Source organism: Diadema setosum, chromosome 16, assembly GCF_964275005.1.
Source record: "Diadema setosum chromosome 16, eeDiaSeto1, whole genome shotgun sequence".
NCBI lineage: Eukaryota > Metazoa > Echinodermata > Echinoidea > Diadematoida > Diadematidae > Diadema > Diadema setosum.
Window position 1 is genome coordinate 1,972,427 of NC_092700.1, and position 22,382 is coordinate 1,994,808.

General features: G+C 36.3%; 2 protein-coding genes across 2 annotated transcripts in view; one reads left to right on the forward strand and one right to left on the reverse strand.

Moving 5' to 3' along the window:
• The window catches only part of LOC140240195 (peroxisomal acyl-coenzyme A oxidase 1-like), a 51,644-nt gene extending 48,870 nt beyond the window's left edge, over positions 1 to 2,774 (forward strand). The window contains exon 14 of the mRNA XM_072319991.1: positions 1,808 to 2,774. Within this exon, the coding sequence (XP_072176092.1) occupies positions 1,808 to 1,873 (66 nt within the window). The 3' untranslated portion in view covers positions 1,874 to 2,774. The remainder of the gene's footprint in view (positions 1 to 1,807) is intronic.
• Positions 2,775 to 20,239: 17,465 nt separating this feature from the next.
• LOC140240196 (scavenger receptor cysteine-rich domain-containing group B protein-like) overlaps positions 20,240 to 22,382 on the reverse strand; it is a 33,154-nt gene continuing 31,011 nt past the window's right edge. Inside the window, exon 4 of the mRNA XM_072319992.1 lies at positions 20,240 to 20,481. Within this exon, the coding sequence (XP_072176093.1) occupies positions 20,240 to 20,481 (242 nt within the window). The remainder of the gene's footprint in view (positions 20,482 to 22,382) is intronic.

Sequence of the window (22,382 nt, forward strand, 5' to 3'; positions counted from 1 at the left end):
CTTACTATGTGTATCAAAGTCAAGTTAAATATGGCATAGTTTGCATTGCTCTTAAAGGGAAGATAAACCCCAAGAACAATGTGGATTGAGTGAAAGCAGCAACATTAGTAGAACACATCAGTGAAAGTTTGAAGAAAATCGGACAATCGATGCAAAAGTTATGAATTTTTAAAGTTTTGGTGTTGGAACCGCTGGATGAGGAGACTACTAGAGGTTATGACGTATGAGTGGACTACAATATCAAGAAAATATAAAGAAAATACTACAAAAATCCATTTTTCATGAAAATTACAAATTCCATCAACTTGATATTGACATATGTTAAGGGTAGCAATTATTCCCCCTGCTTTCTGAAAGCGGTTGGTCCACTGCTCTTTCATAATTCTAGAAAAGTGAATTTTTGTTGAATATCCTTTATATTTTCTTTGTATTGTTGTCCACTCATACGTCATAACCTCTAGTAGTCTCCTCATCCAGCGGTTCCAACACCAAAATTTTAAAAATTCATAACTTTTGCATCGATTGTCCGATTTTTCTCAAACTTTCACTGATGTGTTCTACTAATGTTGCTGCTTTCACTCAATCCACATTGCTCTTTGGGTTTACCTTCCCTTTAAGAGACAGCTCATTTTGCCAAACATCCTAGAGGTACACCCCCCCCAAAAAAAAAAAAAAAATTATAATAATAAATAAATAAAAAGGACGTAACTAGTAACATTGAGCTTCCTGTACCTTAAAATGACAAACCATTTGGTGAAAAAAAGAGAAATCTCAGAATATGCATTGTTGAAATTAAATCTTAAAGCTGTTTCTTGTTAAAATTTGACTAGTGCTGATGATACATTGAGCTTTTTCTTCTGTATTTCTGAAAAAAGAAGAAGTTAGGTTTAGCAGGTTTTTGTGCTGTTGTCCCAAAAATGTGTGGATGTTAAACATTGTAGCTCTTTCAGAGCTTGTTTAATTGATTCTCACAAATTGTCTCAAAAACTATGACACTTTTCATTACCCTGCATCACTAAATGCACAAAAAGAAGCACAGGTCAATTTTCAGGTAGGTCTAAAAATGCTGTACAAATTTTGGGTTAGCAACATAATTTCCTATCTCTGCTATTTCCTGACTGAAGGATCTTTTTTCTCTCTTAACTGAGAGTGTGGAAGCATGAAATTAAAGAAAAGGATTGACTTTTATGCTTCCATCACAATTTATATACATGATGGTATAAGAATTTTTTCAACATAGATGCAGGCTTTTACTTTATATGCAGTATTTTGAATTGTATTGTTTGCATGTGTGTGTGTTTTTAATTTTTGCTTTTTTGCCAAATATACTGCATGTGTCATGGAAAATGTATTTCTCAAAATATGTTACAACACCTGTCTATTGCAGGAAAGTTAAAATACTGTTTTGTGAGAGAAGAAGAAGAAGAAAAAATGCCTTTTCAACCGTCAGAATATTGCTGTGCCTTTTTTTCCAGGGTTTGCATCCCTGCTTCATTGCTGTACAGGTCAGTGTAGGAGTACCCAGTGCTTCCCTGGTAATTAGGCCCCATTTCATAAAAGATGTTAGGATGGCAACTTTTGCTGGAATGGCAACTTCCAATAGCAACAACCAATCAGGAAGTTGGATTCTTGTCATTACCATGACAATTGCCATTCCAGCAAGAGTTGTATTCGTATCAACTTTTTATGAAATGGGGCCCTTGTTTCTACATTTTCCCCAGGTCCTCTTCTGTAAGGCATGGCTTATTATAACCTCTAAAAGGGCCTCATGCTAACATTATTCCCTTTCACTCGATCTCTCTTCCAGATCCCAGATGCCTACAAGTACATTGGACCCTTCCTGAAAGAGAACATTGCCAAGTCTAAGCTGTAAAACAACGGTGACCTCTGACCTTCCATTGCTGGTAGCTTGGTTTCAAGACTGCCTCTGATAATTGTCTGCCAGTAGCGAAATGAGTTTGATGAACCAATATCTGCAATCCGCTACCTCAGTCAATGTGTGATGAGATATTTTACACAAAATAATTTTAAAAGAAAAAGGGTGTGTGAATGCTGCGTTGAATAGAGAATGATATAAAGAGTTTTATAATGATATTTCTCTACTGTCTCATCTTCTAATGTGAAGTACAAATGGTACATACAGTAAACAATATCGATATATTTGATATGGATATGTATAGTGTTGATGATGGAAACAGTAAACGAACTAGTGAACAAATTTAGGCAGACGTATGGAATACTGAAATGTTTGAGTCCTTGTATGCCCAGGTGAATATATACTGGCACTGAATATAGACTCACAATTGCCAAAGAAAGAAAGAAATAAAAAAAACAAACCCAGGTGAATGAATAGATATCTTATACTACAGTAAATATCACCCTTAGCAGAATGAAAAAGAACCTGTTTGATAGACCCAGACATTTTAGGATCTCACAGACCGTATTTGGAATAAGGCCGGACTAATAGGAAAGGGCTCTGTGCTTTGAATACACCTGTTCGGTAGACCACTTTTTGAATGTACATTGTATTCAAAATTTATGCATAATGATATTACTGTGAACAGGACAGTGTATCTGTTGTGTAAATCTATCAATATTATCCCCTGATTATGAAGGAACAAACTTTTCACCTCACTGGTTATTGATCCTTTATTAATGGGAATTTGAATCCTCTCTTAGAGTAGCAGTTGTTGAATACGTTAGGTAAGCTAAGCAGACAATTCCACCTTCTCACAGATGAAAAATCCATCAGGTGAGATTAAAGAGACAAAAAAGCATGAACTCGGGGGGGGGGGGGGGGGGAATATAGTAAAAAAAGAAAGAAAAATCACTGTTTTGTGAGAGATGAACTCATTTGCTTTCATTCCTTTAGAACTCCCACTTTTCAGTGAGCTTGTTCGCGTGTTTGTCTATGGTTGCGTTTGCATGTAATTTGTGAGCTGAGAAAACGTAATAAATAATTATAATTGATGAATGCTGTCATTATTATGACTCTTGATTTCCTGACTTCTACATTGGGAAAATATTTTTGAAATATGATGAAGTTCATTTACCAGATGATGCAATACAAGATGTGTATATTTTACTGTATATTTTGCATTGATATTATATGGCTGTATTGTGAAGCATGATATACTGTAAAACGAGGAATGTTTCGCATGCATTTTAATTGCGCAAATTTCGCGCGAGAAAAGATTCACGATTATTACAATGCACACGAAGGCTTTTGTCTACACTATGGTGATGCATCGAAGGCCAGAGGCACTTTGAGAAAATTTCATGCTGTGAAAAAGGCCGTCGACTCCAATTCGCGAAAAAATTTCATGCCGCTATAAAATATTATGTTTTACAGTATGCTGGTAGAGTTGTCTGTTCAGATGATGAGGTTTCAATGATTGATTTTCGAGCAACTGTCAATTTTCTTGAACAACATCTCTTTCATTAAAGGGAACTGATCAGCAGATATTATGGTTCTTTGATTCAATTGATCTTCATTCAGTGTCCACCACAAAACTTTAAAAAAAAGAAGAAAAAAAAAAAAAAAACACACACACACACACAGAAATAGCATAGGCCTGCCGTAATGGCCTATCGGCAAGATACATGAACCAAAGTGAATTATGATACAAATTCTGCCTTGAGACTAGTGGGTTGGCTAAAAGAAGTTGGTGACAGCTCAATACGTTTTTATCGCTTACAAGAGCCTGTTGTGTCAGCTTTTTCTGAAGCATTACAGGATTTGCAAGTACAGTATTGTATTTTTGAGTTGTTTTTATTTGAATGCAGGCAATTATTGAATCCATAATTGTTGCGTGGCTAGATAAGAGTCCTGAATGATAAATGCCCAGCAGTAATTTGGTTTCCCCGGACAAACAGCCATGCTTAAATATTATAGTTTTCTGATGAATGTTTAAATCACAGTGTGTCACTTATACGCAGTTAAGCTACTTCATTACTGAGAGTTTAATGCCATGACTTCAAAGAAAAATCAATAACTGGCATTGCATTTTTCCTTATACTTCTGTCAGAATATATTATAATTACATTTATGCTCATTTAATATTGTGTCTCATCAGTTGGAAAGTAACAGATGAACACATCAAATAGTCATTGCCAAATTGCAGTTTTACCAAGGAAGGTCATTATTGAACTCATCATACATGTGTATTTTGAAAGACATGAGAGTAAATTCAGTCACAGGAATTGCTCTGTGCTCTGTGAAAGGGTCAAGAAAACCCAGTGCACATCAGACTGGGTTAAACTTGAAATCAGACTACATCAGGAAAGAAATATTCAAGAAAAGTTAGAATCAGTGTTTTAAGGTGAAATATTTGATGAGGGATAGGCAAGAAGTAAAGTGTGGTCCTGATGATGATCCCTCGGATCTGAATGGGCGTGGTCGACATGAATGACTGCTGAGAATAGTCTCCTAGTAAGTGTAGTACAGTGGACTGTTGTTATAACGAAGTCCTCGGGACCAGCAGTCTTCTTTCGTTATACATGTATTGAAACTTTGTCATAACCGAAGAAATAAACATTAAAATGCATAGAGTGGATAATGTTACGGCCTGAATTTTTACTTGTAACCAGAATTTAGTAATAACCATGTTCATTATAACGGGAGTGCACTGTGACATGAAATTGCTTAATTATGAGAAAATAGAACATGTAACAAATCAAGAACTGACACCAAGTCCATTATTTTCATATCATCAAGCCAATGTGTAAAAGGATAACTGTATCCTCTTTTTTGTCATAGTAATTTGTATTGTGTTAACTCTAGTTTTTGTTGAAGCCATTCACTTGTGTTATCATGTTATCCCAAAGTACTGTATCTGTTAATGACCATAAATGCTAACAAAGAGCAGAAACAGACCAGAAATCTGTTTATGAGTGAAAATGAGCAAAGACAGTGGGATTTCCTCCTTGTTGTATTCTAGTTTCCTTGCTTATTTTTGTTCATGTTAATAAGCCTGTTTTAAACACAGAAACATTACATGTATTTTGATGTTGAAATGAAATGAAATAACAGACACCATGTGTCTTACAGCATCAAAGGAGAAATAAATTTATATATGAATCTGATTTACAAGTGTTTATACACTGTATTTTGTTTTGATGAGTCAATCATGATGTATAAATGAAACAACCCCTGACTGTTTGGGAGGGGGAGTGGATGGGGGTAGTACCGTACATTGGTTGGACTGGGGGGGGGGGGGGGGGAGCCATGGTTCAAACTAGCAAGGTTCTGCACACATCAGTGATGGATCCAGGGGGGAGTGCACCGGGTGGCGCCCCCTTTATTTTGTGTTAAAACAAAAGAAATAAAAAGAAAAAAATGGTCGAGGGCTGTGTGCACCCCCCTTAAAGTTTGTAAAGGCACCCCCACTTTATGGAATTCCTGGATCTGCCCCTGACACATAGCCCTGTGATAACTATCCAGTTCACACTCTCTGCCGGCCTTGCCAAGACGTGTGATTTCCGGGGTGGTGATGTTCTTCCTTTTGTTTTTAATGTATGCATTGTCATATTCTGGCTGCTGATCAAAATGGTGTACTTGGAAGCATTCAGTAGGAATGAACAAGACAGGTGCGTGTGGAGACTGGATGGGTAGGTTGCCAAGGATGAGTGACATTAATTAAAAGTACTATTTACCATTTGGAGCAGTGATTTAGAATATGTTCGAGTAATCACTTTGATGCATATGTGTAGGCCAATTGTATCACAAAACATCTTACATATACAAATTTTGCAAAGAAGCATAAAGTATAAGGAAATATCGCTGTTTTTCTCAATAAACCATTCTAGAAATAATTTTGTTGTCACTATTGTTCACATTTTGCACATTTAACAATATTTAATATTGATTATGCTGATAAAAAAAAAAAACACATTGGTTGTTTCTATCCCTAACTCACATTTTAGACCTATTTTGAAGCACTAAAGCTGGGTTTTTGTTCTGCAAATGGTAAATGGTTCTGCAAATGGTAAATAATGCCTAATAATGCTTGGTGGCTTCGTTGTCTTTGACTTCCTGTCTTCTTATCAGTTTCACAGTCCATTGGTATAGTGGCAGGATAAGAAAGAAGAATTAAAGGGGAATTAACCCCCAAAATACAAATGTACATGTTGATTGAGTGAATGGAGCAATATTAGTAGGATACTTCAGTGAAAGTTGGAGGAAAATCGGACAATCCGTTCAAAAGTTATGAATTTTTGAAGTTTTAGTGATGAGACCGCTGGATCAGAAGACTACTATGATGGCATCGTATATGGACTACCATATAAAGAAAAAATAGAAGAAAATTAAACATTATTTTTTCTCACTTTTGTAGCATAATGAAAGAGCACTAGACTTACCTCTTTCAGAAAGCAGGGGGAATAATATTACTCTTGACATAAATTATGTCAGTAACAAGTCTAGGGAATGTGTACTTTTCATATGAAATGATATTTTGTGGAATTTTCCCTTACACTTTCTTTATATCGTAGTCCGTGGGTAATGTCATGATCTGTAGTAGTCTACAGATCCAGTGGTCTCGTCACCAAAATTTCAGAAATTCATAACTTTTCAACGGATTGTCCAATTTTCCACAAACTTTCACTGATGTGTTCTACTAATATAGCTGCATTCACTCAATCCACGTACATTGACCAGGGGACTATGGTGACAGGAGCAGTAGCAGTCTGTAGACTTAAAGGTCATCGATTTTATTGTGATAGCTTAACAATGATTATCAAAACAATTAAACTTTGGCTGACTGAGCAGGGTAATGATGCTTAAATGGATGAAAGAGACACTCACGTGTCAAGAAAAAAAATTATCCAGTCCAAATTAAGACAGAAATTACCACTGGTATGGTTTTGGTTTGCTTTTATTTGGTTTATAGTTGTGCTACGTTAGGAATGACAAATTTAGAATATGGTAAATCGGGGACTCGTAGATTTCACCTCACAGTAACAATTACTATTCATCTTTTAAAGCATTGTGTATAGGTTCTATGATAGCATATGAGAGACACAATTGTACCTGTGACATGTTGGACATGGAGCACAGAACTTTCAAAGTGAGAATATTGTAATGGATTTACTGTTGCTTTCTGATTAGTTCTTGCATGCATGCATTACTCTGTCTCAATATTACATGGAATCTTGTAAAGTTCATCTTCGTTTTTCAGATCTCAACTACATGGCCGTATCTATGGTAGGAGCAAATATTTTGAATGTTCCAGGGTAGTTTTGGTGATGAGGACTTTGCGCGGGGAGACAGCCAGATGCCTGGTAAATTCAATTTCTTTTTAAGGGGATTCCTGCTGAGACTCGGCGGAAGTGGCCTTGAAGTCTATGATATTATATTGTGGTATTTGCCCACATTTTGTGTGCTAACCCTCTTCATGTCACATTGATTATTATACCTGCTTTATGCATGTGTTTAAAAATTGTTCACATTATTGACTCATTAGCACAGAAAGGTTTAATGTTAGAGCAAGAAGAAGCCGCTGAGCATTTCTTTTTTTTCCTCCAGGAAGTTCTTTCCCCATGGTGGATATATATGTCACTGAGTACTCACTACCGTCATTGCAGCCACGACCACAATATGAGAACCATCAGGGCAAACTAGATGTCCATATCAACTTCTCTTCCTTGTGCATACTAAACTGCCCCTGGATTATTATTATTTTTTTTTTTTTCATTCGATGGAATCATGAGAGCTTCCGCATCGAGGTAAACGGAGACGGGTTAAGGGGGTGGTATACTTATTGAAATTGGGCTTCAGGTTTCCAACCTTTTTGTGAGATGATGAGAAACTTCTTATGAAATATTAAAGAGCACACAATTCCGAGATGAATTCAAAGTTTATTTGATGAAAATAGGTTTCGAAATGGCTGAGATATCGAAAAAAACAAAAGGTAATAAATGGAGGGACCCACCTTTCATTAGGATCGCTTTGTTTTACTTTATTTTTGGATATCTCAGCCATCTCAGAACCGATCTTCACACTAGATCACAGGACGACATGCGTTGTACATCGAAGTACATGCACCATGTCCCTCGGATAGGACATAACATGGAGGTCCCGTGTAGGAGAGAGTCACAATTCATGCACGTAAAAGATCCCGTTTCGTTCATTCATCGCAAAGAGCAGGGTGTTTAACCCGGAGGTTCCGCCTCACATCCAGCTGGACCCCATGGAAGACCAGCTTAGTGTAGCTGAATAATATCCAGCCATCTTCTCAGATGGAAATGAGCAAACATCAAACATTAAAATGGTACTGCACTAATTGCGCAAGCACCATTTATTTTCTGCGCATGCTCAAGATGATGTGGGGTAGAAAGGGGTGGGGAAATGGAGAGACGAAGAGACAGACTGAAACAGAAGACAAGGAGAACTTTTCAAGTCGCATCAGTGTCATCGATGGAGGACATAAATCATCCCTTTAAACCCAGCTGCAAATTTGTTTCATATTTGTGTGTGTGTGTGTGTGTGTGTGTGTGTGTGTGTGTGTGTGTGTGACTCAGCATCAGGCCGAGTATAGTTTCCTACTGGGGTCCATCCCGCCTGCCCACCCGGACCGCCTGGCTGCCTCGTTTCGTTGCTTGCGGGTTCCGACAAACATTTTTGCTCATGGAATTCTCGACCTAAGAGCACTCTGTGGACAGGTGTAAATGCCATGGCGAATACTACGGCTAATATTTAATGCTGTTATTACTAATTATAGAAACTGAAATGCACCCTCATATTTGACAAATATAATTGACTTTAACGAGAATGGTTGCTAATCATATGGCATTACCACTAATTCGTAAAGGTGTTCGCGAAAAAGAAAAAGAAAGAAAGAGAAAGATGTCTTGTGCAACGGAACTTCTTATGGCATATGCTAAATATGAGACTGGATGCAAGATGATTTTTTATTTTTTATTTTATGCACGCACAGTTCAATTTTGTAATTGAATGGCATGAATCGAATTTTCCCTCCCGAGGCCGTGAGAAGAGATCAATGACCCTCAACATGATTACTTCAAACGGAGAGGGTGCTCTGACGTAAATGACGTGTCTCATTCTCACGTGTCATTAGTTACATCAATTGAATCAATACGTATAATATCTGTCAGGCGAAATTCAATAAGGGTGGGTTCGGAGATACAGTATACACTATTTCTAGAAAATGAGAATAAAGCAGACCTTGATGGAAATCAGTTCTGGATAAGTCGTCTCGACTACAATTATATTTGGATTAATAAATCAAGACCTACATTTAATGAAAAACCAACAAACAATAAATTTTAACATCCCAGAAATTTGACTGACGGATCCACATATAGCCAGTATAGTCAATGATGATTTCTTTGTAGTAATAATTGTCTAATCGGAGCAGAATTGCAGTAAAGAAGTCTTAAAGAAGACAAAAGAGACATTCTTGTCATATTGCCTTTTTAAGATGGATTTCACTTTTTGTTTTTAATTTATTTAATTAATTTATTATTATTTTCTTTTTTACTGTACGGCAGTAAATGATTATGACATTCACCACATCCCTGCCTATGTATTAAAGGCAATTAACATTATTATTACTATTATTATTGTTATTATTATTATTATTATCATTATTTTTATTATTATATGTTTTAACTCTTGAGGTGTATTTTCGATTTTCGTACAGCGATTTTTCTTCACAATGTTGGCCACCATTTTCTTCGACCATACACAATTTTGTATCGTTTACAAAAGGGAGTGTAATACAACCTTCAAGGCTTTGCATCAGGAAGGAATGCGAAATCAGACCCTGAGCTTTTGACAATTGGAAAAATTGTGTACAGTATTAAATTGGAATGTCCATTCTGGTTCGTAACATACCCTGAAGCCAATTAATTCAACATCTTAGGCGTCATTGCTGTTTCCCACCTGCTCAATGTAGCAGTTATCACCTCTCAACCCGGCATACACTGACTGAGAAGAATTTATCCCCTTCAAAACATGTGAGGGCGCTCTTTTGCAATCTCTTTCGCAAGTTACATCGGACGGTCGTGGGTGGACGTTATAAATTACATTCTACATCATTATCACAGTATTATACTCTGTTCATCGGACTGACTTATACAGTCACGTTTTTTTTTTTTTTCAATGAATTAGTCTCACTAGTTTGTGAACACTGATGTCCAATCATAACTGTGGAAGATAATGATCTCATGCCCCTATTCAATGTACAATTTTGTTCATACGTCTGAACTTTTGAAGGTCTTGAGAGTTACAGGATAAATAAATGAATAGGTGATATAGGGCCTACGAACCACGCTGTTGAATGTTACTTCTACAAAATGATTAATCATTTTAAAGTCTATGCGAGTAAAAGCGGCCACAACACACATGATTGTGTTGGTTGCTGCCTTTGACCCGTGGGCGCTTCAAGATTCGTCAGACGAGCCTGCCCCCAATAATGGAGTACACAAATTATCACTAAAATACCAAGGGGGAAAATGAATGGCATTAAATCAATATTTAATTGCTTTGCTTGAGGTTAAAGTTTCAGATCAAGTCGCTTTTCCGCTGCTAATTGAGCAACAAATATTGCGTCAGGGTATCTTTGTTGCCAAAATCAGATTTTGTATTTAACTCAGCCTAGTCGTCCGCGAAATGCGTGTGTGTGTGTGTGTGTGTGTGTGTGTGTGTGTGTGTGTGTGTGTGTGTGCATGTGTGTGTTTTGAAGATTTTACTTTTGATATTTCGAGGATGCTCAATCCGTTTATCCAGGTTTATCCCTGGTTTATCCAAGTGTAGGCATATGCATTTAGAATCCTGGATATACTTCTACTTTCTATCTTGAAAATGTAGCCATAATTATACAGAACAATGTTGATGTCCTAGACATTATAATTTCATCCTATCCATGTCGCACTTGCACGCGCGGTTTAATGTCGTGGTCAGGATAGTCACATTATGACGGAAGGGGAAATGCAATCTCCGACAGTAGCGGCTTTCTAGCGCTTACCTCGCCGTCTCTCCCGGAAAGGTATAGGGCAATATTTCATCCCGTAAACCGATCCTTATTGCCCTGGGCCCACCGGACACTTACAATCGCTCTCCAGAAAAAAGGAGATGAATTTTATTTCATCTAATTTTGAGGCAAGATATCTTGGAGTGGGGGGAAATTCAAGACGTTCTTGCCTGAACATAGCACTTGGGGACCTCTTACGGCAGACAAGATTTTTGTTTGTCGTACACAAGAATGAGATTGCTTGGATATCGGTCTTCTCAGGCTTTAAAAGCTTCTTGATCACGAAGTGCCATCCGAACGGCAAATATCTTTACTGTTCTCAAACAAGAGGTGCATTACATATCAGTGTGTTTTCTCCTTTATCCTCTAAAGCTTTCAGCTTTCATCTTTTTTTCCCCTTCTTCTTCTTCTTCTTCTTCTTCTTCTTCTTCTTCTTCTTCTTCTTTGTCTTCGGGTACGACTGGATCTTCAGTACTTCGTTTTTGTCGGATTTACATCTTTGAAATATTTTATCACTGAGAATTGTGTGATATATTTCTGAGTAAAAATTGTTAAAGCAATGAAAAAAGAAACCCACACAAGTCAAACATTACATAGTGGAAAGCTTCTGTCTACCCCAATATAATGATCACGTCTTTGACAAGTGAAGGTTATCATGTAGGCATTATTATATAATGTAAAATTCCCGAGGTACTCTTCGCTAAAGGGATTATTATGATTATGTTGGTATCAAATACAAATTCAGGGTCTTCTTTGGACTGCACATAAAGATGGTTGTATATCACAGGCAATCTGCTAAGTCTCGTAGATAAATGGAAGTCGGTGTTATTCAAAATAAAGTGCGCCTACCTTTCATATATTATAACACCAAGGATAGGCCAATACTATTGGAAGACTGAAACTTTAAACACTGTAAGTCCTTTGACATGTTTGGAGTAATGACCATGTTAGTGAGCTAGATTCTGAAAGGTAGGAGCCTGTTTGATAGCGAAGTTGAAAAGGCGTCAACGTCAAAAAAAAAAAAAATGAACTAGAACATGAACATGTGGATGAAATTATAAGGCTGTAATGTAACGATGACAGATGAATATTTTTGCTTGAATTAAGAACGGGCTGGCATCGTTGAAGCATTTATGTAAAACATTTCTCATTATAAAGTTGACTCAGCGGTGGGCTTATTCCTTTAAAAACGACGTGTGTTTCATACACGGTAGATAAAACATTCTTTTTGTGCCGCCAGTATGACATTAACTAGACACAGGATAAGTTGAAGTGAAACCTTTACCATCAAATCGACCTTAAAATACATTTAACCTGAACACTGACGGTCGAAAATAATCACAAAAAGAAGGAATTTTTTTTTTATAAATGTAAGAATTATATGCATATTATAACTCTTGATTGATAGAAATTCCTTCTTTTTGTGATTTTCCAATGTCATTCTTTCACTGCAAACTATCAAACAAGACGGAAGTTATAACTGCATCACACACACGAATACGAACTTTTCAAATGTCATACCTCGTACAATCACATCCAAATTTGATGAAATTCTACCAATTTAATTGATTCCTCTAACTTTGGCAAATCTGCCCGAACATGGAATTGAATTGCACTTGGAAACACTAGCTAGCACTTTCTGCAGATTAGGAGGGGGTTATAGAATTTTTAAGAGGGTTGTTCCCTACCAACATACAGGTAACGGTTCGGTCGTTAGCCCTGCCTGGAATTAAAGTAATCATGGTAATGTTAACGAAACGATGTTGTCATAAAGCTTTAATGTTAATGACTATACATTAAATATACATTTTACTCAAAAGGATACCTTCAGTTGTATAAGCGCGAATTTCACTTGATAATCCTTGTGAATGGATCGTCATGCATAGATAGATGAATATATTACCAGTTGTACATGATGTATACATGATGTATACATGATGTATACATATAAACGTATTCATAAACATCAATTAGATGTAAACCTTACCATTGAGTTTCATTTACCTCTCCTGAGAACTTTATTGGCTCAGAATACATTTTATATACACCGGTCCAAGATTTTGAAACTCACTAAGCTGTGAAATAAACAATTCCCCATCTTTGTATTCTTTTAAGCGCAAGTTGAAATTTGTTCTATTAAATCCTCTCTGATATGCTTTTTTTCATTAGCTATAGTTTTCGTCAACCTCAGGGTCCATCATCCATCAATCATTCAATCACTGAATTCATTATTACGTAATGAAGTAGCCATCACAATCCTTACACAGCTGCATGCAGCGCCAACTCATATGACGCATATATTCTCTACCATCCCCTGTTCCATTTCCCTTGTTCAGCGTGTAGGCATTTTCTCATTCTCTCTTTTTCTCTCTTTCCTTCCATACTTTTCATCTATTCTGGAAAGTTGTGTCATGTTGTTGTGTTTCTTCTGTTTTGTCCCGTCCTGTCTTATGTCATATTTGTGACAATTGTTTGTAAATAAGTAATTCATAAGTTTTATGAGTGGTTCACAATATACAAGCTTTGCTTTTTAGTGGACCTCTCTATTCTTTTTTTTTTTTTCAACTGAAGCATGACTTTGTATCGTTTTTTTTTTGCCAGTATGCGCTTTTATGTTTATCGATTTCATTTAGGTACTGCAAAGGCGAATGTTTTTGTTTATGATGATAAAATACCTGATTTATCTTGTGTTATGTTTCGTTGGAAAAAAGAAGAATGAAAATAAATGAATTGAATTGAAATTGAAAATTGAATTGACTTATAGTTTTTCATTACATTCGTATGAACGAGACTCGCAATGAATGAAAACCGTAGGACAATGTACTGAGATATACCAACACTGATAACGGCGAAGAAAACAAATAGTAACACGCAAGATGTAAACGCAAGTGGAAAATGGAACATAACAACACCAAATATAAGAGCAGGTATGTCGTCTACGATTTTCATATACATGTACGTACATGTATTTCCAACTCTCTCCCCTCTCACCCTTAAATGACAAATTTACGTGTTGCCTATACATAAACATATATATACCACATTTTGTTAACACTTTTTGGCTGATGGTAATGTAATAGTGGCCACCCTTGTTTGATAACTACCGGCACTCTAGATCGCTTTGCTCCTCAATAAGAACCGTCTCGTGTAATGTATTCATCCCAAATAAATATACTTAACCCGCCAGTTTGCCTTATGATTTTTACGATGTGCAGGCTGAAAGGTTTTACTATTCATGTGAAGCTGAATGACCTTTTCAATTAATCCTCGCATGTTACGTAGTGATTGAATTTAATAACAATGATGATAATGATATCAATGATATTGATTAAAACAATATAAAAAAAGTAATATTAAAAAACGTTAGATTATAGAATGCTTCAATACTATCCAAGATTGCAACACCTAACTAATGAACATTAACAATCAACAAAATAATCAAATGGACTGTGTGACCATTGATCCTGGGCATTATCTGTTTTCACATGTCTATGTCATAGATCTAATCTCATCCAATCAACCTATGATAAGAATATTCACGAACGACCATACGAAAAACATCCAGACATAAATAATGCGAATGGTGATACCTTATCTTTATTGATTTGGCCAAAAAAACAAAAACAAAACAAAAAACAAAAAACAAAACGAAACAAACAAACAAACATCAAAAACTGCTAACAACCAGCCTTTATTAATGTTCATTGTTACAATCATGGTAGATTTACTTGAAATGATAATAAATCTGGATATACAAATGAGGACAGTAATTGTTTGTTACGTAAGAAAAATATTCCAATTATGAAAAATGTAGATACAAACAAAACACAGCACACCCCAAACACATCACTACATACAATGAAGCCGTGGTCACAACTCGCCATACTTGCAAGTACGTGCTGTCTCTTTGCAAAAACGTGGACAAAATTTGGGGATCCGTACGTAGTAAGTACCTCCCATATGTAAATGCAGCTCTATGGTACCTCCTCAGTACGGATTTTGGAGCACGCAGACACCCCGTAGCACTTTTCGGACACGAGGAACTTTCGCTGTGTTCGGGCTACGGATTCACCCTAAATACGGGCAACGTACGTGCCCTCTATAGTAAACGTGCGTACAACCCACTGACTCCGTGCATCTTTTAAAAATTTTCCATCGTCACTTGCTCGACGGACGGTGCACGTAGCACGTGCGTGTTGAGCACGTAAATAAGTGTGTAGTCCGTGCTTATTCGGCACTTCCGTGAGTTCAACTCTTCAATAGAGCACGCAGATCCTACCGAATAAGCACGTGCTCCGCACTTACAACGCAGGTTGTGCGCACTTATATCTGCAATGTACACAAGCCGAGCCGAAGGACGATCTTGTGTCATCATTTCGTCTCAAAGATGTTGGTAATTAGGTATTCGTACTGTTTTACTTCACCTACCGGGCAGAAATGCCCTATAAGGATGGTGGGCTCGAAAAAAAAAAATCGCATACACAGAAAAATGATTGTTATACCATATGAAAGAACTTTCAAAACTCTATCGCACTATGTCAGAAACCAAAATGTCAAGCTATAGGACCTTTCTGCCTGGCGGGCGATGTTTGCTTTATATATATATATATATATATATATATATATATATATATATATATATATATATATATATATATATATATATATATATATATATATATATATATATATATATATATACCGGGTGTCCCAAAAAAAGCGGAACGGTGGATTTTCAGTACCTTGCGGTCTAAAAGTTATATATCTTTTGACATCATTAGAAAGAGCATCTTCAGCAAAAGACTATGATACCAAAATCATCAAATTTGGTTCAGTACTTTTTATTCTACGCCAATTTCTGAAAATGCAGTCATTGCCAAATTTCGCCGGATTTTTTGCGACTTATGACATAATAATTTGAGTGCGACACGCGATCCATACGGTGAATATTGTGTAAGCTCGGTGATCCCTGTCAACAAAAGATACAGCTTTCACATTAGTCACGGGCCAGGAAAAAAACCGCGTGTGTCTGTGTGTGTGCGCGCGCTCCCAATATGAAAGCGTTATCTTTTATTGACATGGATCAACGAGCTTACACAATTCACCGTATGGAACGCGTGTCGCGCCCAAATTATTATCTCATAAGTCGCAAAAAATTGAAAATGACTGCATTTACAGAAATTGGCGTAGAATAAAATGTACTGAACAAATTCTAATGATGTTGGTATCATGGTCTTCTGCGGAAGATGCTCTTTCTAATAATGTCAAAAAATATATCACTTTTAGAACGCAAGGTACTGAAAATCCACCGTTCGGCTTTCTTTGGGACACCCGGTATATTAAGTGAAGTGAAGTTTGTCACAGGATTTCATATATAGAACATTTAGAACATTTAGAGACAGTCAAAAACTGCTTGAAGAAGCAAAGTATTTAGAAATCTTGAATGCTGAGTGCTAAGTGCAAAGTGACCAGGTTTTTGGAGTTCTTCTTCTTCTTCTTATTTTTTTTATTTTTTATTTTTTTACATTTAAGAGTTGCACAAGCTTGGTTAAAATGCATTGGTCATTATTATTTTTGTAGAACAGTGATAAAGGAAAAAATGGCTATGATGACAATATTACCTTACATAAATTGCAAACGTGACTCTTTCAGACTCAGAGAAAACTGCAAAACCATAGGCCTACATTCATCGTTCCAGCAATATGCTGTTAATCTAGCTCAAAATATGCCTGGATGGCTGAAATGAACCACTGGTCACCTCTCAAACTGGTTGTAAAAATGGCAGACTTCATAACAGGAAATCATGTGCATCTGAAATAACAAACGTCTATTCTCAGCTGTCAATCCAGTTTCAATGTGTTAGGCTATTTAAACCAAAATTATGTTATACAATGTCATTGTATACACTATGCATTTATACCTGATGTATTAACCCTTTCTCTGTCAGTGAGTCAACAATATACACACATAAACCTATGGACATGAAATAAGTATGGCACACAGGTTAAAATACCATGTAAACATATGGAGAAGACGTATGATTACACATCTGAAGAACCTCGGAAGGTGGTCCTATAGGCCTATATCCCCAATATCTGATGGGGAAAAAAAGAAAATAATCGCACTTGCACGCACTTACAACATGAGAGAGAGAGAGAGAGTAGGGATACTGTACGTGAGCAGCACGTGTAATTATAGCCGCCGCAAAATAACGTGGCAATCGCAGGGAGATTGTACGTTGTAAGCACGTACAACTCACTTACCACGTGCACAACGTACGATGTACGTAACCCCTTACGGCCAGACGTGGCGTGCGGGCCACGTATTTGCACCCTGCGCAGCCGTGCGAGTGTCGTGCGTTGACGTACTTCGATCCTCCCTGCTCTAGTCACTCCCTCCCATCGTTTTCAGGAAAAACGTGAATGCCGTGGCTTCCGCCTAAAACGTACTAAAAGCACGCACGGCGAGTTGTGACCAGGGCTTTAGACATAAAGCAGTATACAAGCATCTTTATATCAACGAGCCTGTGTTTTTGCTAAGTAGATTCCATCATATCTCATTTGTGTCATTCTCAGGTTCTAACTTGAATAGATTGACCACTTTATTCTATTATGTTTGCACTATTATATTATGCTTCATAACTTGATACCATGTATCATTTAGATGCATTTTCACCGAGAAATATGAGAATAAATTGAAATTGAAAATATAATAACATATGTGCATAACAATAAGTCTGGTTACCATAGTGCGAGTGACATTTGTTTTGTATGATCACAAAAAGTGATAGGAAGGCAAATCTCCAGTAAATGCAGAGATAACAGTTATGCATTTCAATATCTAAGCTAAGAAAAAAAAAAATAACGCCGAATGTTTCTCTATCGAAATCCACGTGTGTATAATTGTTTTATAATGGATGATTTGAATTTAGACCTAGGTTTAAAAGTCTAAGATGGATTTGTTTATGGATATTTCTTACGGATTTTATCTGGAACCTTTCATTTAAACAGTTCCACTTGGATAACTGCAACCGCTGGCATTTTTTGATAATATTTTTACAAATGTTAATATTTGTACTCACTCAGGAATTTTGATAAGTGATGTCAGTGATCAACTACCAATATATTTTGTATGTCCTCATCCATTGCTCATTATAAAAGCAAATCATCCCCAATTATGTGAAGCGTAATATTACCCAATCAAATGCAACTCTTTTCTTCAGACATTGAATGTTGTTGAATGAAAAAAAGAATCAAATGGGTAAAGGAAGTATTAATTAAAAAAAACAACAATATTTGTAATTATTCAAAGATATTTGACGATGAATGTTTTTCTTATCAATCATACGGTCATATATAAGAAGAAAAAGAATCCATGGCTGAGTAAGGATTTTATTAAACTTTAAAAAAAATAATCAAGTATAAACGTGTTACAAAACCAACCCTTACTAACAAAGAAACGAGGTGTATAATGAATTTCGGATTTTTTTTTTTTTTTTTTTTTTTTTACACAGGAGTTAAGGCAAACAGAAACGGAAAATTGCAATGACAAATTTGATCAAGTTAAAAGACTATAAAATCAACACGACAAATTATTAATAATCTTTCAACAGGTACAATAAATATTAAAAACAGTTAAATATTCTATGACATTTTATGACCTAAATACAATATTTGTAATCTCTTTATGTGAACCATCAAATTTTCCTTTCAATGATTGTATAATTGTTTGGGTGTTTTTTTTCCATCAAAAAATGAAAATTGCACATGTTATACCTATTGATAAAAAGGGTATCTGTAATGATATTAGTATTTACAGACCAATATTGATTTTAATTATATTTTCAAACGTATGAGAGAAAATGTATTTTTGATGTAAAGATTCATTGAGCTTATAGACTTACAAAGTATTTTGATAAAAAGTCAGTTGGATTTAGGAGGGGTCGTACAACAGCTAAAGCAACATTAGATCTTGTAAATAGAATATATGGTGTTAAAGATAATAAAGAATATGCATCAATATTATTGATCTTCTCAAGGCTTTTGATGTTTGATGCTTTTGATCATTGCAACATTTCTTTATTACCAAGATTATAACTTTATGGTGTGCATGGCCCCCACTCAAATTTTAGGTAGTTATCTTAAAGATCGTCAACAGTTCTAACAGTTCACATAAGATCTAATAATGTTAGCAGTTAGGTAAATATAAGGGCTATTAATCCCATGATCTTGAACACGCATCAGTGCCTAAGATCTCTAAGGGTAAAGCAGGCATCAAAACTTTAAATCTCTCATGTCCTCAATGATGCGCTTGTAAAGAATTTGATTTAAAGGGATTTATACTTTTGGTTGAGACCTAATTTCAGGTTTCAAACATTTTTTTTTTCTGTGAGATAATGAGAAACCTCTTATGAAATATGAAAGAGCATGTAATTCCATGAGGAATTCAACGTTTATTTGATGAAAATTGGTTTTGAAATGGCTGAGATATCCAAAACAGAGCGATTCTAACAAGTGTGGAACCCACACTTTATTACGATCGCTTTGTTTTACTTTGTTTTTGGATGTTTCAGTCATTCAAAACCCGATTTTTATCAAAGAAACTTTGAATTCCTCTTGAAATAGTATACTCTGTACTATTTCATAAGTGTTTTCTTGGTATCTCGCAAAAAGTTAAAAGCCCAATTCTTATCTCCACCAATACAGTACTATCCCTTTAAGACCTAGTATTTAAGAAGATTCAAAGGCCCCACAGTTTTCACCAGACCTGATATTGCTCCCCATTATACTGCCAACCAGCTCTACGTATATCATGTATAATGTCTGACATGTCTGATATGTCTTACATCAGTGACTGATTTATTCTCAATAGAAACATGCACTGAAGGACAAATGTAAAAAAGACCAAAAAATCAATAAACAACGCGAAAGATTCAGAATCCTTTTTATGGCAAATTTAAGTAAAACAATTTTTTTTTTACTTTGGTCAATGTTAGTCTAGTAATATGAACATTTTTATTATTTTTTTTTTATAATTTTTTCCAGCTCAAACTTTGCCAGGAGCATAAAGGAAAGACTACGGGATTCATCTTTGAGAACTTTAACATTTTTTTTTTTAAACCTTCGCTCGATTCAAAGCAGTTGCTCTAAGTCTGACCAGTCTCCATATAAGGTCATGCTGTCAAGGAATTCAGCCTATCCCCCCATCATTTCTTTTTTTTTAACTGCAGTTGATTGTCTTCTTTATCAATATCCCAATTCTTCATAATAAGGCTCAAAATGGTCCATTTCATTTACATTTGTGAGACATGATTCTTGAGTCTGAGGTTGGACAAAGGCCGTGTTGTTGATCCCGCCATGGGGTGCCAGTGATTGCTGCTGCCCGCTGTTGGTGCCTATTAGAGCCCGACATGAGACGACAGCTATAGCGATCAACACGATAGAGAGCGCAGCGCCCACGGCTGCCATGGTGCCAATTACTTTATTCCCTAAAAACAAAATAAAAAAGTAAACAAAAAAAACAAACAAACCAAAAGCAACGGAAAACACTGAAATGTAGTCATTCTTTTCACATGATAAACAGAAATACAAGCAAAAGCTTAAAATATTGTAACGTGTTAATTTTTTTTTACATTGTTTAGACTACGTTACATTCAAATTTTGTTATAGCCGAACAGGATCCTTAAATAATAAAAATGCATAGGTAAGCAATTTTTGGAACTGAATTTGTACTTCGTTGTAATGCGATTTCGTTCGTGTTTGTATAAGTCATTAAGGCTCAGTTTAATTCAGGTGAATTCCAATGACTAATTATAATGCGAACACCTACCGAAATGTCGAACACCATAACCGGGCGTGTAATCACCTAAAAGAAAGAAGGAACAAAGGTAACGGGATAAGTTAAGTTCATCCTCTGAATGCTCGGTAACTTTACAGTTTCAGAATCTAAGCAATATCCGCAATGCCTGTGACCTTTTATGTTATATGTGAGACAGCTCAGGATTCTTCTTGGTTAAAGAATGAAAAATTATTCTTCCTTCCGGAACAAGAAAGGTAGCAGAACCCTTTTTGCAAAATATTATGTTCGACATAGGTGTGAGTTTCTACAATTTCTTTTATATGTTCGACATAGTTATATTTCTAGCATCGTGAAAAAGAATAATTACGACGTACAGTATACATTCTTCAAAAATCGGGGAAAGTGATATCACCCTTTTGCGCACATAATGACAGAAGCAAGTCGATGAAATGTATTCTAGTCATTAAAGCACTATGTGGAATTCTGTCTGTATTTCAATGACATCTCTCGTTATATTATTTTGTCCACTGTGTGATACTACGTTTGTTAATTGTTCCAACCGAAGGGACGTTCTCCGACCCACCACATGCCTCACAAACAGGGTCCCCTTTCAGCGCATAACATATACGTTTTCATTGATGACCAAAAATACCAATTCTTGTTGTTTTTATTCAACTATTGACACTAGATCAAAGTATTTTATGCATGCCTCTGTCATGCCTCTGTCATGCCTCTGTCACCGAGGTTTCCATGATTACCGGTGGCCTGCATGAGGTTGCCCCGAATGCAGAATTCTGTTTATTGTTTAATGTATTGTCGTACGTCGGGTTGACTGGGTGACCTGTTGCGGAGGGTGGGGGGGGGGGGGGGGGATGATCCATGGGTTCACTGACTTGATGTCGATGCTAGACCAGAGTGTACTTACATTGATTTCTCATTGCAATTTTGAAACCCAATAGGTTTCAAATTTTATTCCTAAAATCTCTAAAAGATTATCTCTCTTCCGCTCTCTCTCCCCCTCCCTCTTTACCAACCACGGGTTTTGCCGGTATTCAGTTGTAAAATTTGCGTGAAACTTTGCTGTTCACGTCACTCTCATTACCGAAATCATGTTATTGTACTGAGTTCAGTTATAAAGTTTACGTTTATTTTCTAAAGTTAATGTTAGAACCGATAAATTCAGAGGTGGTCTATTGCCGTTTTGATTCTATGTTGCTTTGCGTAAGGCAGATAGTTACGGTCGATTATTGCTCTTCAATACTTTTTTTTTTCTTTCTTGTGTTTTGTATGTCTGTGCTCTGCAGTCCTGCAGATCATGTCAGTAATTTTGTTTCAGTCATTCCTCTATAGTCTGTTACAGCACATCACGCACCGATGCACACCTTCGTATACATCCCGTGTATTCGATGTGCACTGCACTTTCCGTTGCACCATGATAGGCCGCTATTACGTAATGTCACTCATTGTAAATGGATTCTGATTTTGGAATAGATGACCAACAGCTAGTCAACCACACAAGCCAGTACTTCACAATCAATGAATTTAACAGTCAAATTTTTTCAATACGGCAAATCAGATTTGTGCTTATTT